This window comes from Aythya marila, assembly GCF_965140915.1.
Source record: "Aythya marila genome assembly, chromosome: 6".
NCBI classification, from domain to species: Eukaryota; Metazoa; Chordata; class Aves; order Anseriformes; family Anatidae; genus Aythya; species Aythya marila.
The window spans coordinates 23,653,172-23,676,970 of record NC_139047.1 but is presented as its reverse complement, the minus strand read 5'-3'; the positions used below and the strand labels follow the sequence as shown (position 1 = coordinate 23,676,970).

Sequence of the window (23,799 nt, the reverse complement as noted above, 5' to 3'; positions counted from 1 at the left end):
TGTCAGTTTTGAGCAAAAATCCTTTGTTCACTTCCACAAGGCAGCTCAGAATTAAACATTTATGAAAGAGATGGACTCTTTGCCTGGAATCAGAAGGGAATGGGTTTAGTGGCCCTGGAGGTGTCTCTACTGTTATGTACCTGGACATTTTTCCATGTTGAAATTTTACACGGAGCAAGTAGCTCTGAGCAAGGAGAGCAGAGTGACACATCCCAAGTTATGGCTAAATCCTCTGAGGACACTTTTTCTTGCAGTTTAGGCTTGCTGACAATTACAGGTACAAAGTATAGCAGCTGAGGATGTGCCCTGGTGTGCTGTGTGTGGTTTTTTTTCCCTCTTTCCTTCAAAAAACACAAGCAGCTTTAGTGAACAGACAGTTCATACATCCCCAGGCGTGCAGTACAGTCCTGACCTATCTGACAACATGCTGCACTTCAGTGAGTGCTGTAAAACTTTCTTGGGATCACATGAAGGAACAGGTGACAAAATGGGCATCAAATAATCACCAGTTCAAGCTTCCAGATTTCTGTCTACCCGTTGATTTTGACCTTTTCATAGGCCCGCGTGTTTTAGTATACAGACCACGCACATACCCAAGGTGATGTTTCTCAGCAGCACCAGAATTAACCGTGGCTAAAACCACGTTAGGGGTGCAGGCAGTATTCGGGTACGTGTGTCCCTTCACATCAGCCAGGCCTTGTGGCAGCCCTGAGCCCCCCTGCCCGTGCTGAGCTCCCCTGCAGACCAAGGCCCCAGCCGCTGCAGCTGCGTGCGCCCAGGCAGGCTATGGGGAGTGTTGCACAACCCCGTATAATTTAACCACATGCTGAATAAATACACTTTTGAGAACTCTTTTGAAGAGATGTTGCCTAATTAATCCTGCAGGGGGTATAATATGTATATTTTTGAAATCCAGTTTTAGCATCATGCAATTAGCTTTTATGGCCTAAGGATTCTGATTTAAGACATTCTTTCATTACCAATGGTAATCTGTTTTAATTAGAAATGCAAATGTATTTTAGATCCAAATGTATCTGAGCAGTACAATGTAAAAAGATGATTCACAGCTAATGCCATTGAAGTGCCTCGAGTCTGGTATTCATTACACCTTCTGTAGTTTGAACCCTGAGGATCAACACGATACTCAAACACGTCTCTCAGCTGAAGTATGTGGAGGTTGAATAGATTTCTTTAGGAAATAGAATAAGTATTAATCAACGGGGATCCTTTTGAGGGCAGCAGAAGGAAAATCATAGCTTCAGGCAAAAAGGAGGCGAGCATTTGGAGTGTTCCAGGAGTGATTTCAAGCTGGTGAGGGCAGAGCACAGCTCCTGCCATGGTGCAGGTGCTGAGCAGACAGCATCATCTTCCTTGGCTCCATGTCAGGGAGCATCTGAGAGCTTACTCAGGCCTGAGCATCCCGGGCTGACTGGGGAGGGCTGTAGCTGCTGAGAGCAGTGCTGCTGTAAAATTTGATCTGACAGCGTGTCTGAGAAAAGCTGTGAGCAAGGCAGGCTCCAAACACGTAAAGGCTATCGCTTGCTGAATATTTGCTGCAGTCTCTTGTCCCGGAGATAACAATTACCGGGTGGGTGGTGGGGGGGCATTGTACGTTGCAGTAAATGATTACCATACTCAGCAAAGTCTTTCCAGAGTCAAAGAGCCTCTGCTGCTAGGCCAGTCTACCCTTGCTGTTGTTTTCAAATAAAAAATTATTTTTCCTAGCTATTTTGAAAGATGTGGCTAAAGGAAGTAACTGCTCAGCACCAGTGATGTAACTGTTTAGAGGGGGTTTACAATGATAATATCTCCTGTTAAACATGCTGCCTGGTAGAGCATTTTTGCAGCTACTTGCAGTTAGCCACTGATGCAGTGGGGAACTAAGCAAGTGCGGTTTATGTAGTGCACCTCTCCATGTCTCTGCTAAACTGGACTTTGAATTTTTTCCCAAGATGAATTTGCTGGTAAGAAGAAATGGTGTAGGCACTGCAAAAGCCACGGGAGGCTCCATGGGGCCCTCCAGAAACCAAAATCACACAGTTCCTCAGGACCAGCCTTGTGGGGAAGGCTGGTAGCTGGGTCAAGGCACTTGCACAGCTTCAGAGAGCTGAGAGCTTGGCAGGGTGCTGCAGAGAGCTCTCCTGTTCCCGAGCAGCAGATGCTCTCCAAGGCTTCAAGTTCCCATCCCATCTTTCTTGCTGACGCAGATAGAGTGTAGTAGTGATTTCATCACCTGCTCTATGACAAGCGTGTTGACTGGTGCCACGGGGAAGGCTCCTTACAGAACTGCTCCCTGCCCTGGAGAGCTGTCAAATGCCAACCGAGACACAGATCGCGTGAGGCTGTTATATGGGGCGGCAAGTGATGTTCTGCATTTCCTGCTTGAGCTGAGTGAGCCAAAGCTTCCCACAAGTCTGATAGTTGTGAGTGTGCAGTTAAAAGTCTCTGAGCTGCTTAGCCATTTCCCTGTGCCGTGTTCAAAGAACCAAGCATCGCAAGCACCAGCAGTTCTTATCTGTGTGTTTTATTTCCCAACCGCTGTTTGCATTTACTTCATCCATTACTTCTTTTAACTCATCACAACCAGTACCTTTGCTGTGAGCTTGTATTTTCCGCTAGTATTTCTGGAGGAGAAGGGTGTGGAGGAAGCTGCTTTGGGCACCAGCCCTGGAGGCTCAGGCTGCTGTGTGTCTGTCGTCCAGCACCCCAACCTCGTTGTTCTTGGTGGTTTCGTGGTGTCCGCCCTCGCCTGCACCACTTACAACTTATTCTTATTCCGTTCTTTTCTTTTCAGGGGCTGTCAGAGCCTGAATAATTTAAGAGTGAACAAATGAGAGACGTTCATGGAGGACTCAGTTCTTACCTAGGCACAATTTGACAAGCATGTAGATTGCCTTGGGTTTCCACTGCACCTACCACAACTTTACTAAGAGAAAAGCCCCCTTTCCTAGACATCTGTGTCACTCTTGCTTAGTAAAGTTATTCAAGATCAGCGCCTTTGGAATTGGTTGGTAAATGGACAAAGACTTTCTCTTTGCCCGGAGCTCCTGACAGCCTCCAAGTACCAAAGAGAACTCCACACCACTAGAAAGCAAGAGACAGCTGCTGAATGTTGGAAGCTACTGCATTTGGCAAAAGAAGCTGACGCTAAGATGCACACAGTTGTGTTTGTTTGTTCTGCTTGTTTTCTGTGCTTTCTGAGCCCTGTGTGTGCCTGGAAAGTTTAATGACCAATGCCTTCTTTATCAACATGCAGTTTTTCTTCCTATCCCAAAAAGCTTTGGGTTCTGTTCTTGCTTTCCCCGCTCCCCCCAATTCCAATTTATTTTGTCACTGATACTCCTCTGCTGTTTCCATTAGGAATTGTTTGGGAACATACAATTTCCTTTGAGGTAGGGAGATATAAATAGGACATTCAAATGTCCTCCTCTCTCCCCAGAAATCCAGCAGCGATCCACCTTGTCATGCAGGCTGCTGGCTTCCAGCGTAAGGCAGAGCTGACCTTAGCAATGATGTCATTTGACTGAGAAATTACTTCGTTAAATGTGGAAAAGTTCTTACAGTAGCTCAATTTGAAAGCTGCTGAATGAAGCTGACCCCTGACACTTTGCAAAAGAATAAGGCTTGTGTTGTATTAACAGCTGCTTGGAAACCATGTGTAATAAATTTTGTTTTTGTGCCCACCACTAGGATAAAAGATGGCATTCGCTGACTCTGGTACCCTTAATACTCTCAGCAGAGTGACACTGCTTAGATCAAAGTTTAAAAGTCTGCTTCTATGTGGGTGTCTAAGCATTTCACAGTTCCTTACGCTAAAAGTAACAGTGTACTTGCAAAGGCCAGCAAATACTGCTCTTCTTGTTCAGCTTCAATCACGACATTTTTCCCCTTATCATCCTGTATAGGTTTCTGTAAAGGTTCAGGGTTAAAACTTACTTTTTTAAAGAACGTGCATAAGTCTCCTGTCAAAATATATCAAGGAGGTTTTTGCTTTGTGTTTGGAGTTCTGTTCTTTTCGCTGCTAGTGACACTTACTCTGGAAACTTCAGGGTTTGGGATTACATTATTTTTGTCACAGAAAGAGGACAGTGTAAATACAAAATGTAAAGTAGAAGAACTTAGAGAAGTGCTTCAACAAGTTGTTTGACTAAATTGAAATAAATGTTGATTTGTTCAAAAAAAAAAAGCATGCCCTTTCTGGATCTTGTTAGTCTTGACTTTTTATTTCCTTTCTTTGCTAAAGCAAGATGCGTGCCTCTAGCCTTCAGAAATCCGCTCACCCAGCTGTGAGGCATTACCAGCAGACTATTCCTACACGCCTTCCCTGCAGACGTGGTGCGCTTGCTCTGGCTGTGCGCTGGGCGCAAACCCCAGGCAAGAGCATGGGTACATGAAATCGAGTGCGTAGACATACTGTGTTTGTCCTCAAACTCTGCTGCGTGGAGCAGTTGCTCTTTGAGCTTTTCCACATCCTTTCATTCAGTAAAAACATATTCTAGAAAGGAGTTGCTGTGTCTGGGGAGATAAGTGAGGTGTCACTGAAGGACTCAAGGTAGGCCAACAATGTACCTATCTCACGGTGTTGTGGGGTAGGAGCTGGCTGGGAGCATCACCCCAGCAGATTAGTGGATTCACTCTGGGGGTGTTGTCCTCTTATCACTCTTGCCCTGAACTCACAGCAGTTTATATGAGGGGTCGTATGGGACTCTGAAGAAAGATGATTTTGTCAAGAAGACTGACTGAGAGTGGTACAGAAACCTCCCACTGGACATGACACGGATACCCATTATGGTTTTAAGCAGTTACACAGAAACACGTTTCTGACTGGGACATTTGAAGAGAGGACCACAGATACGTCAGCTGCCATTGCAGTGCTTGATGCTGCCAAGTTGAGTTGTACACCATCCTGATAGCCTCTTCAGAGCCCCAAGGATGTGCTCTGCCATCATGCGCAGCAGCCCCTCAGTTAAATGCTCATATCTAGGAAGCAAGATCTTGTCCTGTAGCAATCTGAGGACTCCCTTTCTTCTTCTCCCTGCGCCTTCCCTAAAGTCGCCTCTGGCAATAGCTTTAGGCTCATGTGAAACAGCAGATGTGGTGATGACTGCTGTGGCTGTTCCTCTTACCAGGCACTCTTGGACAGTAACGAAGTCATGCTTTCATGCAGCAGGCTCTGTCACTGTGCCTCACCCTTGTGCTGTTCCTCTCCCTGGAGGCCAGGCTCACTCATTCAGCACGCTCTCTGGATTTCAGTAACTTTTCTTGCAAGGTCTCTTGAGACCATGAGCCTCTGTGCTGTTTCTCCAGGCTCTTGGTTTTATCTCACCCTTTGAAACTTTCCCAGAACTGCAGTGACTTTTCTCTGACCCCCAGGAACCGGCGCTCTTGAGCCCTGACACTCTGACTGGCACAACCAAGACCTGGAGACTACTTTGGGATGTCAGCTTTCCCAGAGCATGCTGGATGAAAGCCTCATCTGAGCAACACCAGCTAAAAATAAAAGCTATTCAACTGGAGCTAATGGCGGGTTGCCATGAGTTATTGCTCATTAAAGCGAATTGTCAGATGCTTAACTTCAGCTAATCATTTCCTGCTGCGAGATCGGCCTGGTATGAAACATCCTCAAATGTGGGAAGGGGATTCACAATAACTAAATTTAGCTAAGGGTGTAATTTCCTTGGACTCCCTCTGTCGTTAATGGAAAGAGAAAGGGTGCTACAGGGGGCAAGCCCCTCTCTGCATCCCCCTCAGGCAGAAGTGAGCACAGCTCCTTGACTGCGAGGGCCTGGGGTGAGCTGCTCCCTGCCACAAAAATGAACAAACCCAAGTGCAGCTGCTTTGCCACCCCAGCTAGGCGAGTGCTTGTTGTCCTCCACTTCGTTTCCTACCTGAAAATAACAATCAGAATTTGAGTATTAAAAGTTACAGATCAGTGGTTCTTTCCCCAAAACTGTAAGTCAAACACAATTCCCACAGCAGCATCCTTCCTTTATTACAGTGTAACTACAGGGATGTCGGCAGAACATCCTCTTTCTCCAACAGCTCTTCTTGCCCAGTTCCACAGCTCTTCAATAAAGGAACAGTTGCATTCTGAATGTCATGTGATTTATTTATTTTTTAGTCACATTTTTTCTGTTTAATTTTGGAAGTTAGTCTTGTTTTCAAGTTTTGCAGTGAACCCAACAGCCAAATTTTGAGTTTTTATGTTGCAGTGATTGGACAGTTTGTCAAGTATGTTTGCTTTTAGCAACATAGGTTTCTTTCTCTGTTGGATTAGAAAAAATTGCATAAAATATTTAACTCCATACCACTCTTTGAGTTCGGACAGAAGCAATTTTGTCCATGTGAATGGAATTGTGACAATCCTGCCAGACTGATTTGTGCCTTTTTGACATTGCTTCCAAGCTGAAGCTTCAAGTGATACTCCAAGATACAAACAGAAAATTCCATTGAAACTTCCCAAGGCTGCCCATTTCCAGGAGATTGTGAAGTTCAGGAGAACACTGGAACTCGGAGCAGAATTTGCATCTAAATTTCAATAGCAGTGTTTGAGGGTGTCCTTACCCTTGCGTGTGAGGTGGGTCCTACGTTGTGTCCTCTCGGTTCTCCCTTGCCAGCATCTCCACACGCAGCTGGATGCGACCGGGGCTGGGTGCGGGTTGGGAGCTGGGGAGGACTCCAGACAAGTTTTGCAATTCCGTTGCGAAAGTTTAGTGTACTTCTAATCTAAAGGGCTTTTCAAGCCAGTTGTCCTTTATCTTCGTCTGACACGGGCACTGAAAATTTCCTCATGTCCATTTGCGTTCTTTGCTGGGACCTTATGTGGAGGCAGTGCCTGAGGAGGCAGTTTATCTGTTGACATTAAAACACATCGGGTTCATTATTTACATGTGTTATGAAGCAGTGTTTTCACTTGAAGAATAGCTGTAAAGTGACTTTGAATTATCCAGATGTCACTACCTCCCAAATTTTTGCAAATCCATGCCAGGTTTTACATACAGAATAGGCTCTAACACTAAAACTGGGATCTGTACTGTCATCTGCCTAAGCCACAAAGTTTTGTAACCCTGACTCGTGCCAATAAAAATGTTTCTCTGAGTGTGTTTTAAACATTTAATACAAAAGCACAGAAGAGACCAAGGAATCAGTGTTTGTCACTCCTTCTGCCATCTTTGAGCTCGCCAAGTAGAGCGTTGGCCCTGAAGTGCTGGAGCAGACAGGAGGTGGCTCCCACCACACAGCTTCCCCTGGGGAGCACATAAAGCCACGAGGGGCCCAGAGTTGTGAACTGGAGCCCACAGCCTGCGTGGTGAAGGAAATATGCTTGGAAAGGGCAGGAGAGGCAGCGTTTCGATGGTTTGGATGATCCTTGTTTGTTTAGTGGGAAATACTAACACAGGGGCTTTGTTTGTGCATAGGGTGAGTCTGGATGACTCCTGCTTTCCAAGATTTTCTGCTACAGAGATTCCTGTCCTTCAGGAAATAATAGCTTGAGGACAGACTGAGTTACTCTTTCACCCACATCTGATTCAATTCTGCCTTTGTCAAAAATGTTATTTTACAGCAATCACTAAATATGGAAAATGGGCTCTGCTGAGCAGAGTTAATTTATGTGCTCATCGGTCAGATTTTCGTTATTGGCTTTCATTCATGAGTGGAATTATTTCTGTGAAAAAAAATGTTGATTTAAATGCACATGCTAATAGGATTACAGAGTTCCCATTCTGGCTCATTTTCTCTAACTTCTGTGGAAAAATCCTTTTCTCTAAGGCTGTTTTTCTGGGGTGAGAAATGGAGCCATACATAAATCTGCTGGTCCCATGTAATTATTCAACTCTTCTCACCTCGAGCAAGAGTGTGTCCTGCCGTAGTCACGTCTTCATAGCTGTAGTCTGTATTAACTTCTGGGTATCAAGGCATATTTCCCTTCTGCCATATACGGTCTGTGGTTAGTGTGGATCAAAAAGACAAGCCTTATGTTTTATTCGGAATCACTCTGAGAAGCCTTTCCCATTTCCCGTTAAAGACTTGGGTTCCTGCAGATGAATCCTCTGCTGCGTGAGCCTGGTCAGACCTCCTCTCCCCTGCATGCTCTGGGGAATGGCGAGGTAAAAATAAAATGTCTTGTAGTTAAGTTCCAGCAGCAATTCCTACTGGCTCAAGTGGGAATACAGCCGTGCCTCTAAAATGTGTCTGTGAGATTTTTGTTTTTCCTTTCACCCAAGGTTGCACAGAACGGGAACCTTCCATTTTCCAAGTAAAAGAGCTGTGCTTTTCTAGACGTCTGTTCATTTCAGCAGCAACAGCAAAGATTTCATGACTGTGGCAGTGCAAAAGCTCTGAAAGTTAAAGCTCTCTGGTCTGGCTGTGTATCTGCCACAGTCATATTGCCAGAAGTTTCTCGGAGGTTTGCTTAGGCGTGTTTTGGAAACTGTCATTTCTTCTGTCTGAATGAATGGGTTGGCCAGGAAATCCATCTAGCCACACTAGTCTGCTGACCTCCCTGCACCCACTCCACTTTGCCAGATACCTTTTTTTAGATTTCTGCATCCCAGGATGGCGGTGGCAGGATGACCACACGCTGCAGCTCGCTGCGAGCCCCGCAGTTCCTGCAGACCCCTCTGGTGCTGCTGCTTGGTGGCTCCTGGTGGGCAGCAGCTCCCTGAACTGCCACACAATGGGCCTCTGTCTCTTCTTGAGCAAAATCTGTCTCCAGACAGCTCTAATGATACAGTTTGCAGAGCACATACATGCTGGTGCATTGGAAGAACACGGTAACATGTTCCACTTGATCCACTCTGTGTCTGGATCTCAATCTCCTACCACGTGTTTAATAAATGTGTTTGTAGCTGTATGTGCCACGGAAGCAGTGCAGCTCACACCAGAAGGGCTTTGGAGCTTGTCCCAAAAGTCTTTCATAGCAGATCTTGTGCATAACATGTCTATGTCTGTTGTGGGAGCTCTGCTCTTTCTTGAGTTCCACTCCTGCCTCCATGGCTGTGTCAGGGGTGACCTGTGTTGTGTGTAAAGCAAATCATTCTCCACAGGGATGGCAAACAGCAAGTGTGGCTTGTTTGGTACAAAACACAGTAACGTTTGCAGTTCCTTGAAAAGGAAAAACAAAATGATTATCAATATTGTGTATGGACTCATTTGCATTTCAGACAGTTCATATTTGGAGATGGTGAGAAATAAGACAATGAGGTGAATGAGGTGAGAGTGCTTTGTACAACCTTTAGGTACTGAATAGAAAGAATTCACCCAATGCTGGAGGCTCTCGAGGTGGCTGCAAAGCAGGGAGATTTACACCGTCCTTTCCAGCCCCTTTCCCTGCCTTTATTCCAACCAGAGAGCACACTGACATTTAACCGCGAGATAAGGCTGGGGCAGGCTGCACTTCCAGCCTCAAGCTGCTGCGTGGCCAAGCCAGGCCCAGGGTTCTCTCCCAGGTGCCTTACGGCAGTCAGTTGGGCACTCCAGCAGATAAGGAGAAAGAAGGAGAATTCATATCTGCTAGGGACACGTACGGCATGGCACAACTGAGATTCAGTAACCTCTGGCTGTTCCCAGGGGCATGGAAAACACACCATTGCTGGTAAATAGCCTTTTGCATCACCAAAGCTGTGTCCTTGAGCAGGAACATCCAGAGCCTCCTTCAAGTGGGATCATTTTGCTGTGTAACACTCCCGACTATTCAAAGCTTTCCCTCTGGAAGCCTTTGGGTTGGCTTTCATCTCAGCTTGATGTTCTGGAGGCCTGATGTTCAGCCTGGAGAGCTCTCATGGCCGTAGGTTAAACTTCAGACAAAAACCCTGAAAGTGGGTATGGTGGTCGGCGGGCCAGCTCTGGGACTTGGAGCATTTGTGCTGAAGTGCTGCCTTTTTCTGGGTAGCAGGGGACAAAGACTGGCTATTGCATCCTGGGGACCACCTCAATTGGATTGCGGTGGTGTGGGAGAAGCTGTGTGTCTGTCCATGCCCAGGCTGTGGCTGTGCTGTCTGCTCATAAAACCAGGGGTGTTCCCTGGTGGGAAGGGAGGTCCCTGCATCTGCCATCCCAGGCTTTGGGGCTCCTGGGTTTGGCCCTGCCTCGAGCCCGTCAGCCTGAAGTGGGATCCCACAGCTCAATAACAAGTCCTTGGGGTGCTGGTGGTTGTCCCGTGCTCCATTTTGCCTCCTATCAGCTCCCCTCCAGCACTAAGAGGTAAATTGGCAAGGTGCCTTCATCTTGAGTCAGGAGCTTGGGCTATGCTACTTCCAAGCTGTAGTAAAAGCCTCTCTGTACATTAATCAACCAAGATGTAGGAGATGGCTTATCCTCATTTTAAGTCCAACTATCCCCTAAGCCCAGTCCCCTGCAAAGTCTGTAATATGCCTGCTTTCCCCAAATCTCACCCCCCGAAGTGGTAGCCTGCAGTGAGTGAGTTCTTCCAGCAATTTTCCCCTGTGACTGCAGCCCAGCTCCCTTTGCACCAGGACCTCCCTGGCTGGGGGGATGGAAGGGAGAAGGTCCTTGCACCCTGCAAGCTGCCTAAGTGCTCAGAATCACCTCATCCTGAAACCCTGAATTGTGCTGACGCAAGGTGTGCTGATAAACTGCCAGAGCATCACGTGGAGTCTGCTGGGGCAGGCTATCTAAAGCCTATTGAATGGAAGATAAGCTGGTCATGGACAAATACTATCTTGCGCTCGTTGATTTAACACGACTTCACATTCACGGAACATCAACAGGAGCTGGCTGAAACCAGGCTTTTTTGAGATAAGACTCCTACTTTGCCCTGATGGAGGAATGCCTGAAATTGGCAGATCAGCTGCAGGCAGACCAAAGCAGCTCCACCTGGGACCTGCCCTCCTCCCAGCCACCCTCGCCCCCACGCCTCCTGTTGTCAGAAGACAGACGAGTTAGATTTTCTGCTCTCTGGGAAATGAACTTTGACTTCTCCTAGCTGCTTACAATTATTTCCATATGTTCTAAAAACCTGACTTTTGATCCCAGGTACGTAACACATTACTGGTGTAACTTCTGACTGACGCCATCTCTGGTCGTGAAGCCTTGTCACTTCTCCCCTGGTCTGCAGGTGACAAGCTGACAGATGATGTGGGCTGCGATCTCTGCTGGGTGTGCAGCTGGCTCTGAGCAGCAGCTCTGCCCACCAGGGCAGGAGCTCTGTGTGCAGGTGGCAGAAACTGGCTCCTAAACCAGTACAGGGGACTGGGAGAGCAGCTCTCCCTCAGCACATGCATTACCTAATATCTGTCACAGTATTTGTTGTGGAACTGCGAATATCTGCATGCACCAGGCTGTGTTTGTGTGTTGTAACTTATGTTTTTGTTTTCTGCTGGGGTGGATAGGAGATTCAGAGATAAACATCTAAAAATGTGTAATAATGTCAGGTGACTGCTTTCTGATGCACAGTGTGAGATGAGCCTTACGAGAGCACAACAGAATTTCTGAATTCTGTAAAAAAAATATCTTCTTAAACTGTGTAGGATAAAACACCTCGGTCCCTGATCCCTTCTGGGGAGGGAGTTGCCTTTGCCACAGTTTCAGAAAGGTGAGAGCAGGGCACTTGTTCCTAAAGGGCAATTGAGAAATGTTCCAGCAACTTGTTTGCTTTGTTTTTAAAGACTTACTGATATTGGCACATCTTTGCTCTGTTGCTTCGGGAGGGTAAGGGAGGTTGTGCCCATTTCTAAGGTGCAAGTCTGAACATGTGTATTGATAATTGCAGTTGGATACAGTTCAGCAGAATTTCCTGCTAGGATATAAAGGAAATCTTCTTAATTTTAAGCCTGTATCTCCTTCTTGGGTGTTTCCTTTGGTTTGAACAATTTGTCATCTTTTGTAATTGTTCATTCCAATTTCTTAGTTCTAGGGAAGGTGTAAAGTCTTCTGACAAACTGCTTTCAGGGGCAAAGGAGATGATTTTAAGGTGTTTCAAATAACCTTCAGAAGTTAATATGTAGTCAAACTATCAGTAATGTTATTGAGGTCTGGCAACGGCTGAGAAACGTTTATGGCACCAGAAACTGTCAAAGTATTGGTGGCTGTCAGATCTCTTGTAGTAATCTGCTTTTTGTGCTTGATTTCTTCCTGGCAATTCACAATGAAATCTGTGAGAAGAAGCTGAGAAATTCAGCACTTAACATGAAATTCAGACTTTCATAAATAACTAGGTAACTTTGCTGCCTGTGATCTTTCTTAAGGACAGACAGTGCGGTAGCAGATGGGCGAAGTGTGTAAGATAGTGGAAAATGCCCTCAGCATGGCATATTCCTCTCTGTCCTCTCTGGTGTACAAGGATTACACAACGCTCATAGGTCACAACATTTTCCATTGAGGCATTTTGTATTTTCATGTTTAGAAATGTCAAGCGCTTTATGTACACTAGGAAATAGGGCAGGGGCTGGTATAATCTCCCGCGTGCACTGTTTTCTTGCAGAGGCATATTCAGTTTCCTCCAATGACAACGGGGGCAAGTCAGATTCGGTGGCCAACCTACAGCCTCAGCCATCCCTCAACTCCATCCAGAGCTCTCCGGGCCCCAAGCGCTCGACCAACACGCTGAAGAAATGGCTGACCAGCCCTGTGCGCCGGCTGAACAGTGGCAAGGCTGAGAGCAATATCAAGAAGCAAAAGAAGGTGCGAGATGGCAGGAAGAGCTTTGACCTCGGCTCACCAAAGACCGGAGATGAAACCACTCCGCAAGGAGACAGTGCCGATGAGGTGTGTGCTGGGGTTTGTTGCAGGGAAGCCTGATGTTTCTGATAGTCTGGGGTGTGTGATTCGCACTTGAGCAAATGCAGCTCCCTGAGGGTCTAGAGGGAGCAGCGAATCATATGAAAAACTAAATTGATTAAAGCTGTCTTGCAAGAAGTATTGTCATCTAAAGAGCAGCGGAATGTGTAGGGAACAGCTTTTCAGAGTCTGCATACATTGTCATCCTTTAACTAGATTTTTTTAATAGCCTATTGGGAGTCTGCCAAGGATAGAAATGAAGCCATTTCTGAGCAGTTGTTATCAGTTTTTGCTGAGGTTCATATCACCTTCATCGTGCCATGGCAGTGTAATTCCTTATTGAAAGGGAACACTCAGAGAAATAGCCATGTCTCTGTTAAATCAGCTGCGTGTTTGTAGCTGCAGTTTCTCTGCAGGCATGTTCTTTGCTAGAATGGCTCTTTCCTGACAAAGTGAATAAAGAGTTACAGGAGGAAAATGGAGAAGATATTAACTGAACACAAATAGAGCAATGCATTCTGAAAACTGTATGTTGAGCTGTTTTCATTTAAATTAGAAAATACTTTTCCGCCAGCACACAGACAGCTGTAGCTGCTGTAGCTGCTTTGGTGCCCCAGTACTTGTGTTCCTGTAACTCTTAGAATTTAATCGGATTAACAGGCCTTGCATCTTTATTGCTTCTCTTCTATGATGCTTAGTATTACCTGCAACTCCCTCCACCCAGTGCCATAGTGAGACACTATTAGTATCACTAACAGACTCAAAGCCTGGTGGCAGGGCTCAGATATCTGAAAAGATAAAAAGAAACCCCTCCCTGTCTCTAATCATATTTCACTTTCCTTCAGAAGAGCAAGAAGGGTTGGGGAGAAGATGAGCCAGACGAAGAATCTCATACACCTCTTCCTCCTCCCATGAAGATTTTTGACAATGATCCAACCCAAGATGAGATGGTAAGACCTCCTCTACTGTATCAATTTGCTCTCTAAGTGCTTTTCTCACAGAGCTGTCTTATAGTGGTTTCCCAGTGGTCTTCTAGACATGTGGTTACACTAGGCACCTACATGTGAATCATAACCTAATACCTCTCACCAACTGAATTTACAAACAGTGCCTGATATGCAGTTTAGCCTCGGGATTGCATTTCATGCCAGGTGTGGTGTGCTTGTGCTGTGTGTGGTCAGAAACTCCACTCAGGTTGATGACGTGTGTTCTCCACACGGGTTTCAAAAGTGCTGTTGGTGTCTGGCAGTAGCAGCAGAAATGGTATTTCGTTGCAGCCTGGGCCTGAGGACTGGGATAGGTGCTGGAGTCTGCTTGAATCCTGAAATACCACCTTTACCAAGAGTTGGATAACTTGTGTTTTCCATCAGGCTTTCTATGTGGTTGGGCTCCAGGAACTTTGTCAGTCTGTGTCCCACCATACACCCCCTATTCTGAAGTGCCTTAAAACTTGCACGTGGAAAAAATCCCATTCCTAGCACGTGGTATTTCTGGTTGTAGTTCTCTGCCATTAGCTAGCGTCTGCTGAATGTTAAACCAGGAATTTGTTGTGGTAGATGGTGCAGTTGTTTGCAGCGTCCTTCAATTACTGTTTTGGACTTGAGGTGAGGATCTGTGGATTTGGCTATGGAAGTGGTTTGCTTTCTCAGTTAGCGTGGGCCCTGTCTCCATGTGTCCTCCCCCACCCTTTCCTGGTGCTGGCATCTCCCTTGCAGAAATCCATCCTCCTGTCTGGCTGTTTCCTGCTTTCCTGCTGGCATCTGTTTTTAGCACTGCCACTTTTGTATCTCTATCCTCTGATTGTAATTACCGCATGCAAAGAAGCAAGGATAGGGGAAATTAATAAAATAAAAAAAATTAAAAGTGATAACCTAGAATGTTCCTGGGAAAGGTTCAGGCAGCAGTTTGGAAGAAGAGCGAGAGGAAAGGGAGCAAATGTTTCTAGGATGCAAAGCAATGGAGGAAAGGATTCGGGGCTTGCTGCTAATCTGCCAGGAAGCACTGTGACATTGCGGTGGCAGCAGGGCCAGGAGGAAGTAGCTGGAGCCCCGGACTGGTGCTGTCTGAGTGCTGCATGTGCTGCTGGCTGCCTGCGAGAGGCAGGGGCGAAAGGTCTGCAAAGCAGAGCTCTGGTGGATCCCTGCCCAGCACAAGAGCAGTTGCTCCTGGCTTGTTCTCCGGGTCATTTAGCTAAATAGTTTGGGGTTAGTTAGTTTGTTTGTTTGTTTAAAGAGAAAGAAAAACAAAGCTGCTCTAGCTCTGGTCACTTTCCCCCCTATGTCATGAGGATACACAACTTCAGCCCACAAACGTGGCTCCTGAACTCCCTGGCACAGAAACACTAAGCAAGCGGTGTCTGAGCCATTCTGGAGCCAAAAGCTCTTTAACTGTGTTAATTTGGCTATGGCTCCTTGCTCATGTCCTCATGTCCTGTGACTGCTTACAGGTACAGCCCTAGGTTGGAAGAGCAGCAGTGTGGGGAAGCAGAAGTGGTGGGAGGTGACACCCTGCCCTAGCAGTAATAGTGCCTCTCTGCTCCTGGTGGCACTTATAACCACTAATCACCAGATATCTTCATATCAGAAATTCATAATTTACTCACTGGGAAATCAAAACACCATTTTTTGATTTGCCTCACACAAACCGGGCTCTTTTGACAATCACCAAAGAGTTGTTTTACCCTGAAAGACTTGTAGGCAGCAAATGTTTCCGTGCTCCCTTGAAAATCTTGCGCTTATTTACTTTTTAGAGATATTGAGCAATTTTGGGTAAAAGAAGTGAGAGCAACAGCTGTTCAGTGCCTCCAAAATTTGGATTCCTCCCACTAGAAGGGATATGTTTGACAGTTATCATCTCTGTATTTGTCCGGTATCTCTTAGAGTCCCTGTTTTTTCAGTCTTTTTAGTCCAAGACATGCCTGTCGCATTGCAGGGGAATCTGTCTGCCTGAACTTTTACATTTGTATGAGATTCCTGCATTTCCAGCCTAATTCCTCAATTACCAGCCTGATTACCTATAATTTTTGTTGTTGTTGTAATTAGAACTGTTGATTAGATGTATTATTTGAGTGAAAGAGGAGACTAAAAGTGGCAGGCTGTTCACATTCCTGCTTTGTCTTTCTCCTTTCCTTTTTTTTTCCTGGGGCTGTGTCACTCACCATGAGCAGCATCCCCAAAGGGCTGCTGAAAGAGATGGCCAGCTGCCTAATTCCTGCCATCACCTTTCCACGTCTCATTCCCCAGCACTATTTAATCTCAGATGCATGTGTTGGCACCTGCCTGATGACTTCGCTGAAATAGGCACTCTCCAGAAGACCTATATCAAGTAGCTGAGAGATGAATAAGCTTTTTAATAATTCTACTGCGGAATTTTTAAAAATTTAGCCATGTTTAGTCTGTGTCAGTCTGTTGAAAGCTGGTTATCAAAGGGTTTGGTCAGTATTTTGTTCAGAAGAAATGTACATACAGGTGAGCTAATAAATGTTAATTCCCGTAGGTATCATCTGAGCTTTGGTTTTCAAACTGATATTTCTTAGGACAAAGACCAAGGGGTGTCCATGTAGAGCAAAATCCTTCAGCTAGAGCTGAGCATTTCACAGAGATGCCAGCCTTCACACTGCCGTGGGGATGTTCGGGCAGTATAGTGATGAGGTCTTAGCATTTTCTGGAGATTTGTGACAATCTTAAAATTTTCAGTTGAGACTGAAAATATTTTAACTAATGCCAGTAGGGAAAAGTGAGCATCTCTAGAGAGTGTTTCTGCCCCTCCTATGCCAGGTATCTAGGATAGATGGTATACATAAGGGAATTTTCTCTCCACTGATTGCAGAGAGTGGAGAGAAAAGATGCAAATTTTAGTTGGCTGAAGTTGCATGAATGTGTGGTATCATCTGAGTTCACTAGGCATTGTGATTGATCTTTGGGGAAGGAAGGAGGAAGGATTTCTTTGCCCCTGCCTCCCTCCCCTATTGCCTGTAACTCCACGTGTACCTTCACTTATTGCATCTATTAAATATGCATGTATGGGGGAGAAGGTAATTTCTTACATCTGCAGCAAGAAGATCAATTTTCTGGAGCCTGTAAAACCATAGATGTCCTTGGAAGGAGGAACCAGGAGACATTAAGAATATTTTAGCACAGTTGCAAATGAACTTGGTTTCTGATGCCGCTGCCTGTTTCCCAGCCTTGGAACTGCTGCAGAGGAATGCGCAGACAGACTTGGATGGCAATTCTGTGCTTGTCTGATAAAGCAACACTCACTCACTTTACTGTGCATGTGTTCCTCTAACCCTCCTGCTCCCCTTCTACGTTTATTCTTCTCCTGTCTCAGAAGCTGCTTCACTGACCACTGGTTTCCTGTTCCCTTCTCATCCTCCTAACTTGCTTTTCCTTTGCAACCTGGTGTCTTGCAGTCCTCTTCTTTGCTAGCTGCTCGACAGAGCTCCTCCGATGTCCCGACTGCTGCGGATCTTGTCAGTGCAATAGAAAAGTTGGTCAAAAGTAAGCTGGTAAGTTTAGTGCTGTGAAAACTGTGTATACAACAGGCCTGATACAGCTCTAAGGAAGGGATTTAAAGTCTACTTCTGTTTCTGGTTTCCTTGCTTTCCACCTTCATCTGCTATGCTTCTATTAACCCTGTGTGCTCTGCTTCTCAGTAGAGTATCGAATATTTTTGCTCCACATGTGAGACAAAGCCCATGGGCTCTGCACTGCAAAGTCAAAAGGCGGTTTTGGAGAGGGCTTTGCAGGGTATGAGCTACTGTACTGTCCTCTTCCTGGGGACTGTTCTTTCCCTGCAGTGATTTAAAAAACAAACAAAATTGTTCTGAGGCAGAGGAGTTTTGATACCCAACACATGAATTTGTTTGGTATTCTGGCTTCTGTGAAAAAAACTGTGAAGAGTAAAACTGCTTGAAGTACCGCAGCTGTGCTTTAATTTTTAAAAAGATTCATATGTTGCTTTTAATCTGTCTTGTCAACTCTACCTGACAGGGACTGGAATAAGCAATACAAATGCTCTGGGTTTAATTTCTTCGAAAATTTCAATATCATGCACTCGTGCACTGTCATACATGACGTGTGTGATCCCATGTCTGTCGGACAAAGAGTAAATTGTGTTTCATATATTGGCTTCTTTTAAGTTTTGCCCCCAAAAGTACAAAATGTTAATGTAAAAGATAAACCTATTTTATACATGTCCCAGGACCTCTAAAATTAGGAAAACACTTGCTTCGAGCAAATTTTACTTATTAATAAGCCAGGATTGAAGCAGTTACGATGAGCTTACAAAGGTTTATTTCCTTATGTGTGTGAAAACAACACACACACAAAATCATTGAATTATTGTAACTGTGCAAGTAGTTCTGTCTAGTAAATCATATCAGAAAGTTTTGGCATTTTCTCAGTTTGAGATGTTGTTATGAAGAGGTCTGTTAATAGGGTGCTCAGTTGGAGCAAGTGAAGAAGGATCTCTCTGGGACATGGGAAACTGAGAAGGACATTCCCAGAAAATTTACTCAAAATAGTTTTATTCCATTGAGGGACTAAAAAATTTTGAGTATTTCATTAACCCAGTTACATGTATTTTCAGAGGATATTTTATTTTCTCTCCCCAGTGTGTACACTGTTAGGTCAACTGCGATTACTTTCCAGGGATCTGGGGGAAACTTTAATTATTGTGGAATGTTGCTCTGTATCTATCCATTTGTTTCAGCCTATGTTCTACTTTGCTACTAGGAATTCTTGCTCAGTCTTTGGCAGAGAAACACTGTCCACGTGTAGCCTAACCTTGGGTCTGATTGTGACACTAGGATGCTTTCAGGTTGTTTTGAAAGAATTTGGAAGAGTTTTCTCATCCTGGGGCTACTGGGATGTTTTTTCACCTTCTGGCAAAAGGACATTTTCTCTGTTTTTAATCCTTTTTGGAGGAGGGGGCTTGTATCAGTTTAAAACTAGTTTGGTTTTGTCTCACTAAGGCCTGGGGGAAAACTAAATATTCCTCTTGGTTTTAGACTGCACTGATGATTGCAGAATTGACTTGAAGCAGGAGGTAACACCGATGCTGGAGTTCAAGGGTAATGTTTTTTCTGTTGTTCTTTGGGGTTTTCGTAGACCCTTGAAGGAGGATCTTACCGAGGAACCTTAAAAGATGCCACTGGCTGCTTAAACGAAGGAATGACGCCTTCAACTCCCCCAAGAAACCTTGAAGAGGAACAAAAAGCCAAAGCAATGAGAGGCAGGATGTAAGTTGTCTCGCTTGTTCGTATTTCTGAAATAGGCACCCAGGGAGGGCACGTAGCTGCTCTGAAAGAATACTTTGTAGTCATTGATCGAGCACAGAACTGGGAGTAAAACTGTGTCCTGCTGCATCTGTTTCTTCTTAACCTGCAAAAATACTTTTTAAAAGCACTTTCACACCCAGGAAGTTCATCTTCACTCTTAAAAATGTGCAGTTTTTACCCCAGATAGCATGTATCTATTACTGTAGAGGCCTCTGGGCAGTTACACACAGAGTTACTGAGGTGTTTGCTTTGGAAATTACTGTGCCAGAGGTGAAATCAGCTTGCAAAGGGCAATATATTGTTGACCTTGTTAGCTACTTCCAAGGAAAAGAGAGATTTTTTTTTAATGAGATGATGATTTTTCACCCTAGCAAAGGAAGGGGCAGAATTCAGAAGCATTTGTGGTGGGAAAATGCCACAGAAGAGAAAGTTTAATTTGGGAAACCCTCATGTTCATGGTAATGGGAGAGGAAGCAGGAGGTTGTTGCAGGTCCGTGAAAGCCATCGATATCTACAACAAACATCGTTTGTTGTAGGAAGCTGGAGAAGCACTATAGCGAGGGACGGGATGGGCTGCCAGCAGCGGGCAGGGGCACAGCACTCCTGGGCGTGCTTCTGACTGAAAGAAGTTTTCTGCTAAACAGCTGTCAGCCTTTCTGCAGGAAACCTCTCTGCCCCTGTCTGTCTCCTTAAAGCTCCTCGATATTTCAATTTGGGGGGGTTTCTGGTAGCAGTTCATTCATTAGATAACTTCAGGTTAGTGCTGGTGTAAGCCCCCGTACAGTAAGGCTTTCTAACTTGTGACGCTTCTGGCAGGCAGACTGGCAGCGTGTTACACGTAATTAGCTGCTGCCTCCGTCCAGATTTCCGAAACGCCAGGATGTTTAGGAGCACCTGCTAGTGGCTTTCAGCACAAGACATCTGTCTCCTCTCCAGCTCCCTGGTGTCTGTGCTCTGTGTCTGTGCCTCTGGTTGTGTGTAATTCCATAGCCATATTAGGAAGCCGGGCTCCAAACTCGAGCTGTGACCCCCCATTTCCCACAAAACAGCAACTGAATCCTTGCTCAGGCATGGGTGGTCATTTCCTCTGTCTCAGGCAACATGTGCCTGTCAGCAGTTAGCCTTGGCACTGGGAAACCCCTGTTCCATCAGACCCAATTTCTGCGTCCCTGTGAGCATCCAGGCAGCAGTCTTACTGAGCAGTGTCAGTATAGCCTTAGTGTGGAGTTACTGAGATACCCAAATTCAGATATTCAGACTGACTCAGAAGTGAGGCTCTACCCCTGGTGCATTTAATGCCATTTTAACTACAGCTGTGTAGACAATACCTGCTGGTGGCTGGGGCAAGCACTTTCTAAGTAACTGTCTGTCCTTGCTCTGTGTTGTCAGATGAGGAGATGAATGAACATGAATTTTTGCAACATGCTTCTTAGAAATCTCAAATTGTGACTACCTTTAGGGTCCTGTGTCAGATAGGCTTCAGGGAACTAGCAGAGGACGAAGGATGATTTTTTTGCTTTTCAGGGAGAGGGGAGCTGGGGAACCCTAGTGCCAAATTTAACTTAAATAATGGTGATGGAGACCCTGATTCCTAACACAGGTACAGAATGGCAGGTTTAATTTGCTGCCTCATTTTCAGAGCAGGCTTTGGCCAGCTGTACCCTCACAGCAGGTGAAACCAGGGAGCTGGAGGCGGGTGGTGGCAGAGATTCCCCAGCCTCTGGGCAGCTCTCTGCTCCACCAGGAGCAGTGCAGCCAGAGGGGATGTGAGCCCATTTGGACGAGATGCAGCCAGCCTGTCCCAAGGGCACCAGGTCAGCCAGCGAGAGGGCACCACACGGGACGCACGCGGCCGCTGTGTGAGGGAGCAGCCTTCTGCCCCGCTCATGTTTACTACCCAGGCACGCAGCTTGGCAGGGCACTGCCGAGAGCACAAGCATCCAGCACCACTGCTGCCAGCCCAGGCCTCTGCCAAGGGGGCTGGATTTCACTCTCAAATGAATGTGAAGCTGTCTAACCTCTCCCTGCCTCGTGTCCAAGCATCTCCTCCCTGCGTCCAAGCAGCTCCTCTGCTCTGTCCTAGCAAGGGACACCTTGGGAGCACAGCCATTGTATTGGAGCCAAAAGCCAGCTTGTGTTTTTTTTTCCCCTAGATATTCTCAAGCAGGCTTTTATCTTAGCACTGTTTGCCCTCAGACCTATCACTTCAAGTGGGTCAGGCTGCTGATTGACATGAACGGAGCGATATTAGACATGAAAGCACTCCTCTATCTTGTTAGCCTTGTTACTGCCGGAGCGAGCTGGAGCACAGATGGAGTTTATTTGTCATGTGCCAAATCCATGTATTGGCGTAATTGAGAGGAAAACTGTCTGCAGCAAGCTGTAACTTCTTGAAATTGTCCTAGAAAGAACATTATGTGATTAGTCAGTTTGACATACAAAGGAGGGTTGTTTTTGTTTTTGTTTTTGTTTTTAGCTTGGTGTTGTTTGCATGCATCAAGCCTTCATTAGCTGACTCTCCTCCCTGGGATTATTAGTTCTGAGATAAGTGGGAATCACTGGCCACCCCCACAAGGATTACCTAGGCTGAGAGATTAAGCTCCGCATTAAGGCAAGAAGGGGAATTTGTTTTCCAGTGTTTAAAACTTCCGAATTACATCTTAACTGGGGCAAGGAACCCTCTCCTACATGCTGCAAAATGGGTTGGGAAATGTCCCCATTGCTATCAGGAGGGCTGCATGGGGGGGACAGATGAGAGCAGGGCAGGGAGAGGTGGTTGAAAGCAGAGGCACCTGGTTGTGCTGCTGCTCTAGCACTGCCCTGGAACCTGGTGCAAAAGAGGGGAAGGAGAGATGAGTTAAGAGCACTGAAACTACTCTGGCCTGAAATGTAAAGTTTTTGTCGTTTTCGTCCCACTGAGCTATGAGTGAAGAGTGTTGTGTTTCCTGGGATGGTGGTGTTTTTTTTTCAGGAGGTAATATGTGGTAAGAGGACCAAACAGTAACATCAAGGAACATGGTCAAATGCGTGTGTTCTGTTTAAATTTAGGTTTGTCTTAAATGAGCTGGTGCAGACCGAAAAAGACTACGTCAAAGACTTGGGAACTGTTGTGGAGGTGAGCTGAAGCAAGCCCTGCTATGCAAAATGTTTTCTCACTAACAAACACCATTCTGCAAAGTGGCAACAACAAAAAATACAGCATGAGAAACAAACTGGTTTATTTTGCACACTGCTTCCATGGTCCCCTCCTCATGTTGACAGAAACAAGAAGAAATGCCTTCGGAAACTATTTCTGTTTCCATCTAACAAATGTTGTATTTTAGGTTTCAACTCCAGCATGTAAAGGTTTTTCTTGGCTACCCTGCTTCTAACAAACTCTGCTGTAATGCAGCCTTGAGGGCAGTGGGAGAGAATTTATGCCCCTTCCATTTATTTCATTCCATTCTTGCTGTCATGCAGTGATACCACTTCAAATCAATACTGAATAGTGGTAGCACATACTTCCCTTGAGTTTGCACCGGGGCTACAGTGCTGTGTTTGAGTAGCTTCCCAAAGCCTGGCTTTGGGTCTGTGCTGAGGTGTGTGTGTGGCCAATGGATTCATGTTTTGGAAAAAAAAAAAAAACACCCACACACCTTGAGATAACATAGAGGGAGGATTTATTTTTGTTTTGTTTTCCTATTTTTTTCAAAATCAGTCATTGTTTTGTAAGTTTCAACTTGTAAAGACCTGGCTGATCCCTAGGGATCACCTGTCAGAGACAACTCACATGCACAGTCTGGTTTGATTCCCAGCAAGGACTGAGAACTGGAGGCACTCGGTTGAAGTGGGCTTTTGGGAATGCTTCTGGCGTTCACTAGTCCAGGGAGAATTATCAGCCCGTCTAGCAGTGATTTTCAAGAGCTTCCAAATTTGAAGACTTGTGTTATCTTCTGTTTACATCACGCTCCACTGGCAAAGCTAACAGGGCTGCAGTGCTCCAAAGACTTATAAAGAAACTCTCAGGAGGTGTGAGAAATCCCGTTCATGTGACTATTTAAACTTTCTGCATGGCTTTGTGCTCCCACAAAACATTCATGGTGATGAACAGAAGAATTTTGTCAGTGCAGAGTCTGGCTTCTCCCTCTTACCAGTGAAGCCAAGAGCATGATAAGCTACTTTTGTTTAACTTTTATCTTCTAATTGCACTTGTCACTTCAATGACATCTAACAAAGGGGTTCCTAAAACAACTGTAGTTATTCAGAATAAATCCTTTAAAGTTTTCTTTTAAGCAGACTATGTAATTTAGAATATCTAGATGGGTTTCTGATTTTAAGTTGTATTAAAAAAAAAAAAAAAAAAAAGGTATTTTAAGTGTTTTCAAAGCAAAAAGCCTGACATTAAACTTTTACTTTTTTTTTTTTTTTTTTTAAAGTGAGTGTAATTATACATACTCCCTCTTTAAGTAAACCCTTTGCTAATCACTGATCATTAATCCTAAAGGGCTTCATGAAGAGAATAGAAGAAAAAGGAGTTTCCGAAGATATGAAAGGGAAAGACAAGATAGTATTTGGCAATATTCACCAGATCTATGACTGGCACAAAGAGTAAGTCATTGGTTTAGTTTGCTTTTCAGCACCCTTGTAACCACTCGTTTATGAAGGATTGGGGTATGTAGTATCTGCACATCTAAGCTGTTTTTACTTGAACATCAGCAGGTCATTCAGGGCCGAGCTTCCAAAGGATGTTGCTTCACTTTAAATGGCCTCTGTTGGTTTGTAAGTGCTGCTTCCTAACTTCA

General features: G+C 45.2%; 1 protein-coding gene across 11 annotated transcripts in view; it reads left to right on the top strand.

The window, feature by feature from the left end:
- Positions 1-23,799, top strand: part of KALRN (kalirin RhoGEF kinase) — a 495,524-nt gene that overhangs the window by 429,836 nt on the left and 41,889 nt on the right. For 9 of the 11 annotated variants that reach the window (XM_082764115.1, XM_082764119.1, XM_082764117.1 and 6 more), the window contains 5 exons: positions 12,443-12,726; positions 13,584-13,688; positions 18,849-18,979; positions 22,067-22,133; positions 23,502-23,605. In XM_082764115.1, coding sequence (XP_082620241.1) covers positions 12,443-12,726; positions 13,584-13,688; positions 18,849-18,979; positions 22,067-22,133; positions 23,502-23,605 — 691 coding nt within the window. Of the gene's footprint in view, positions 1-2,794; positions 4,176-12,442; positions 12,727-13,583; positions 13,689-18,848; positions 18,980-22,066; positions 22,134-23,501; positions 23,606-23,799 lie in introns of those variants that run through there. The other 2 variants (XM_082764116.1, XM_082764114.1) reach the window with 2 other exon arrangements.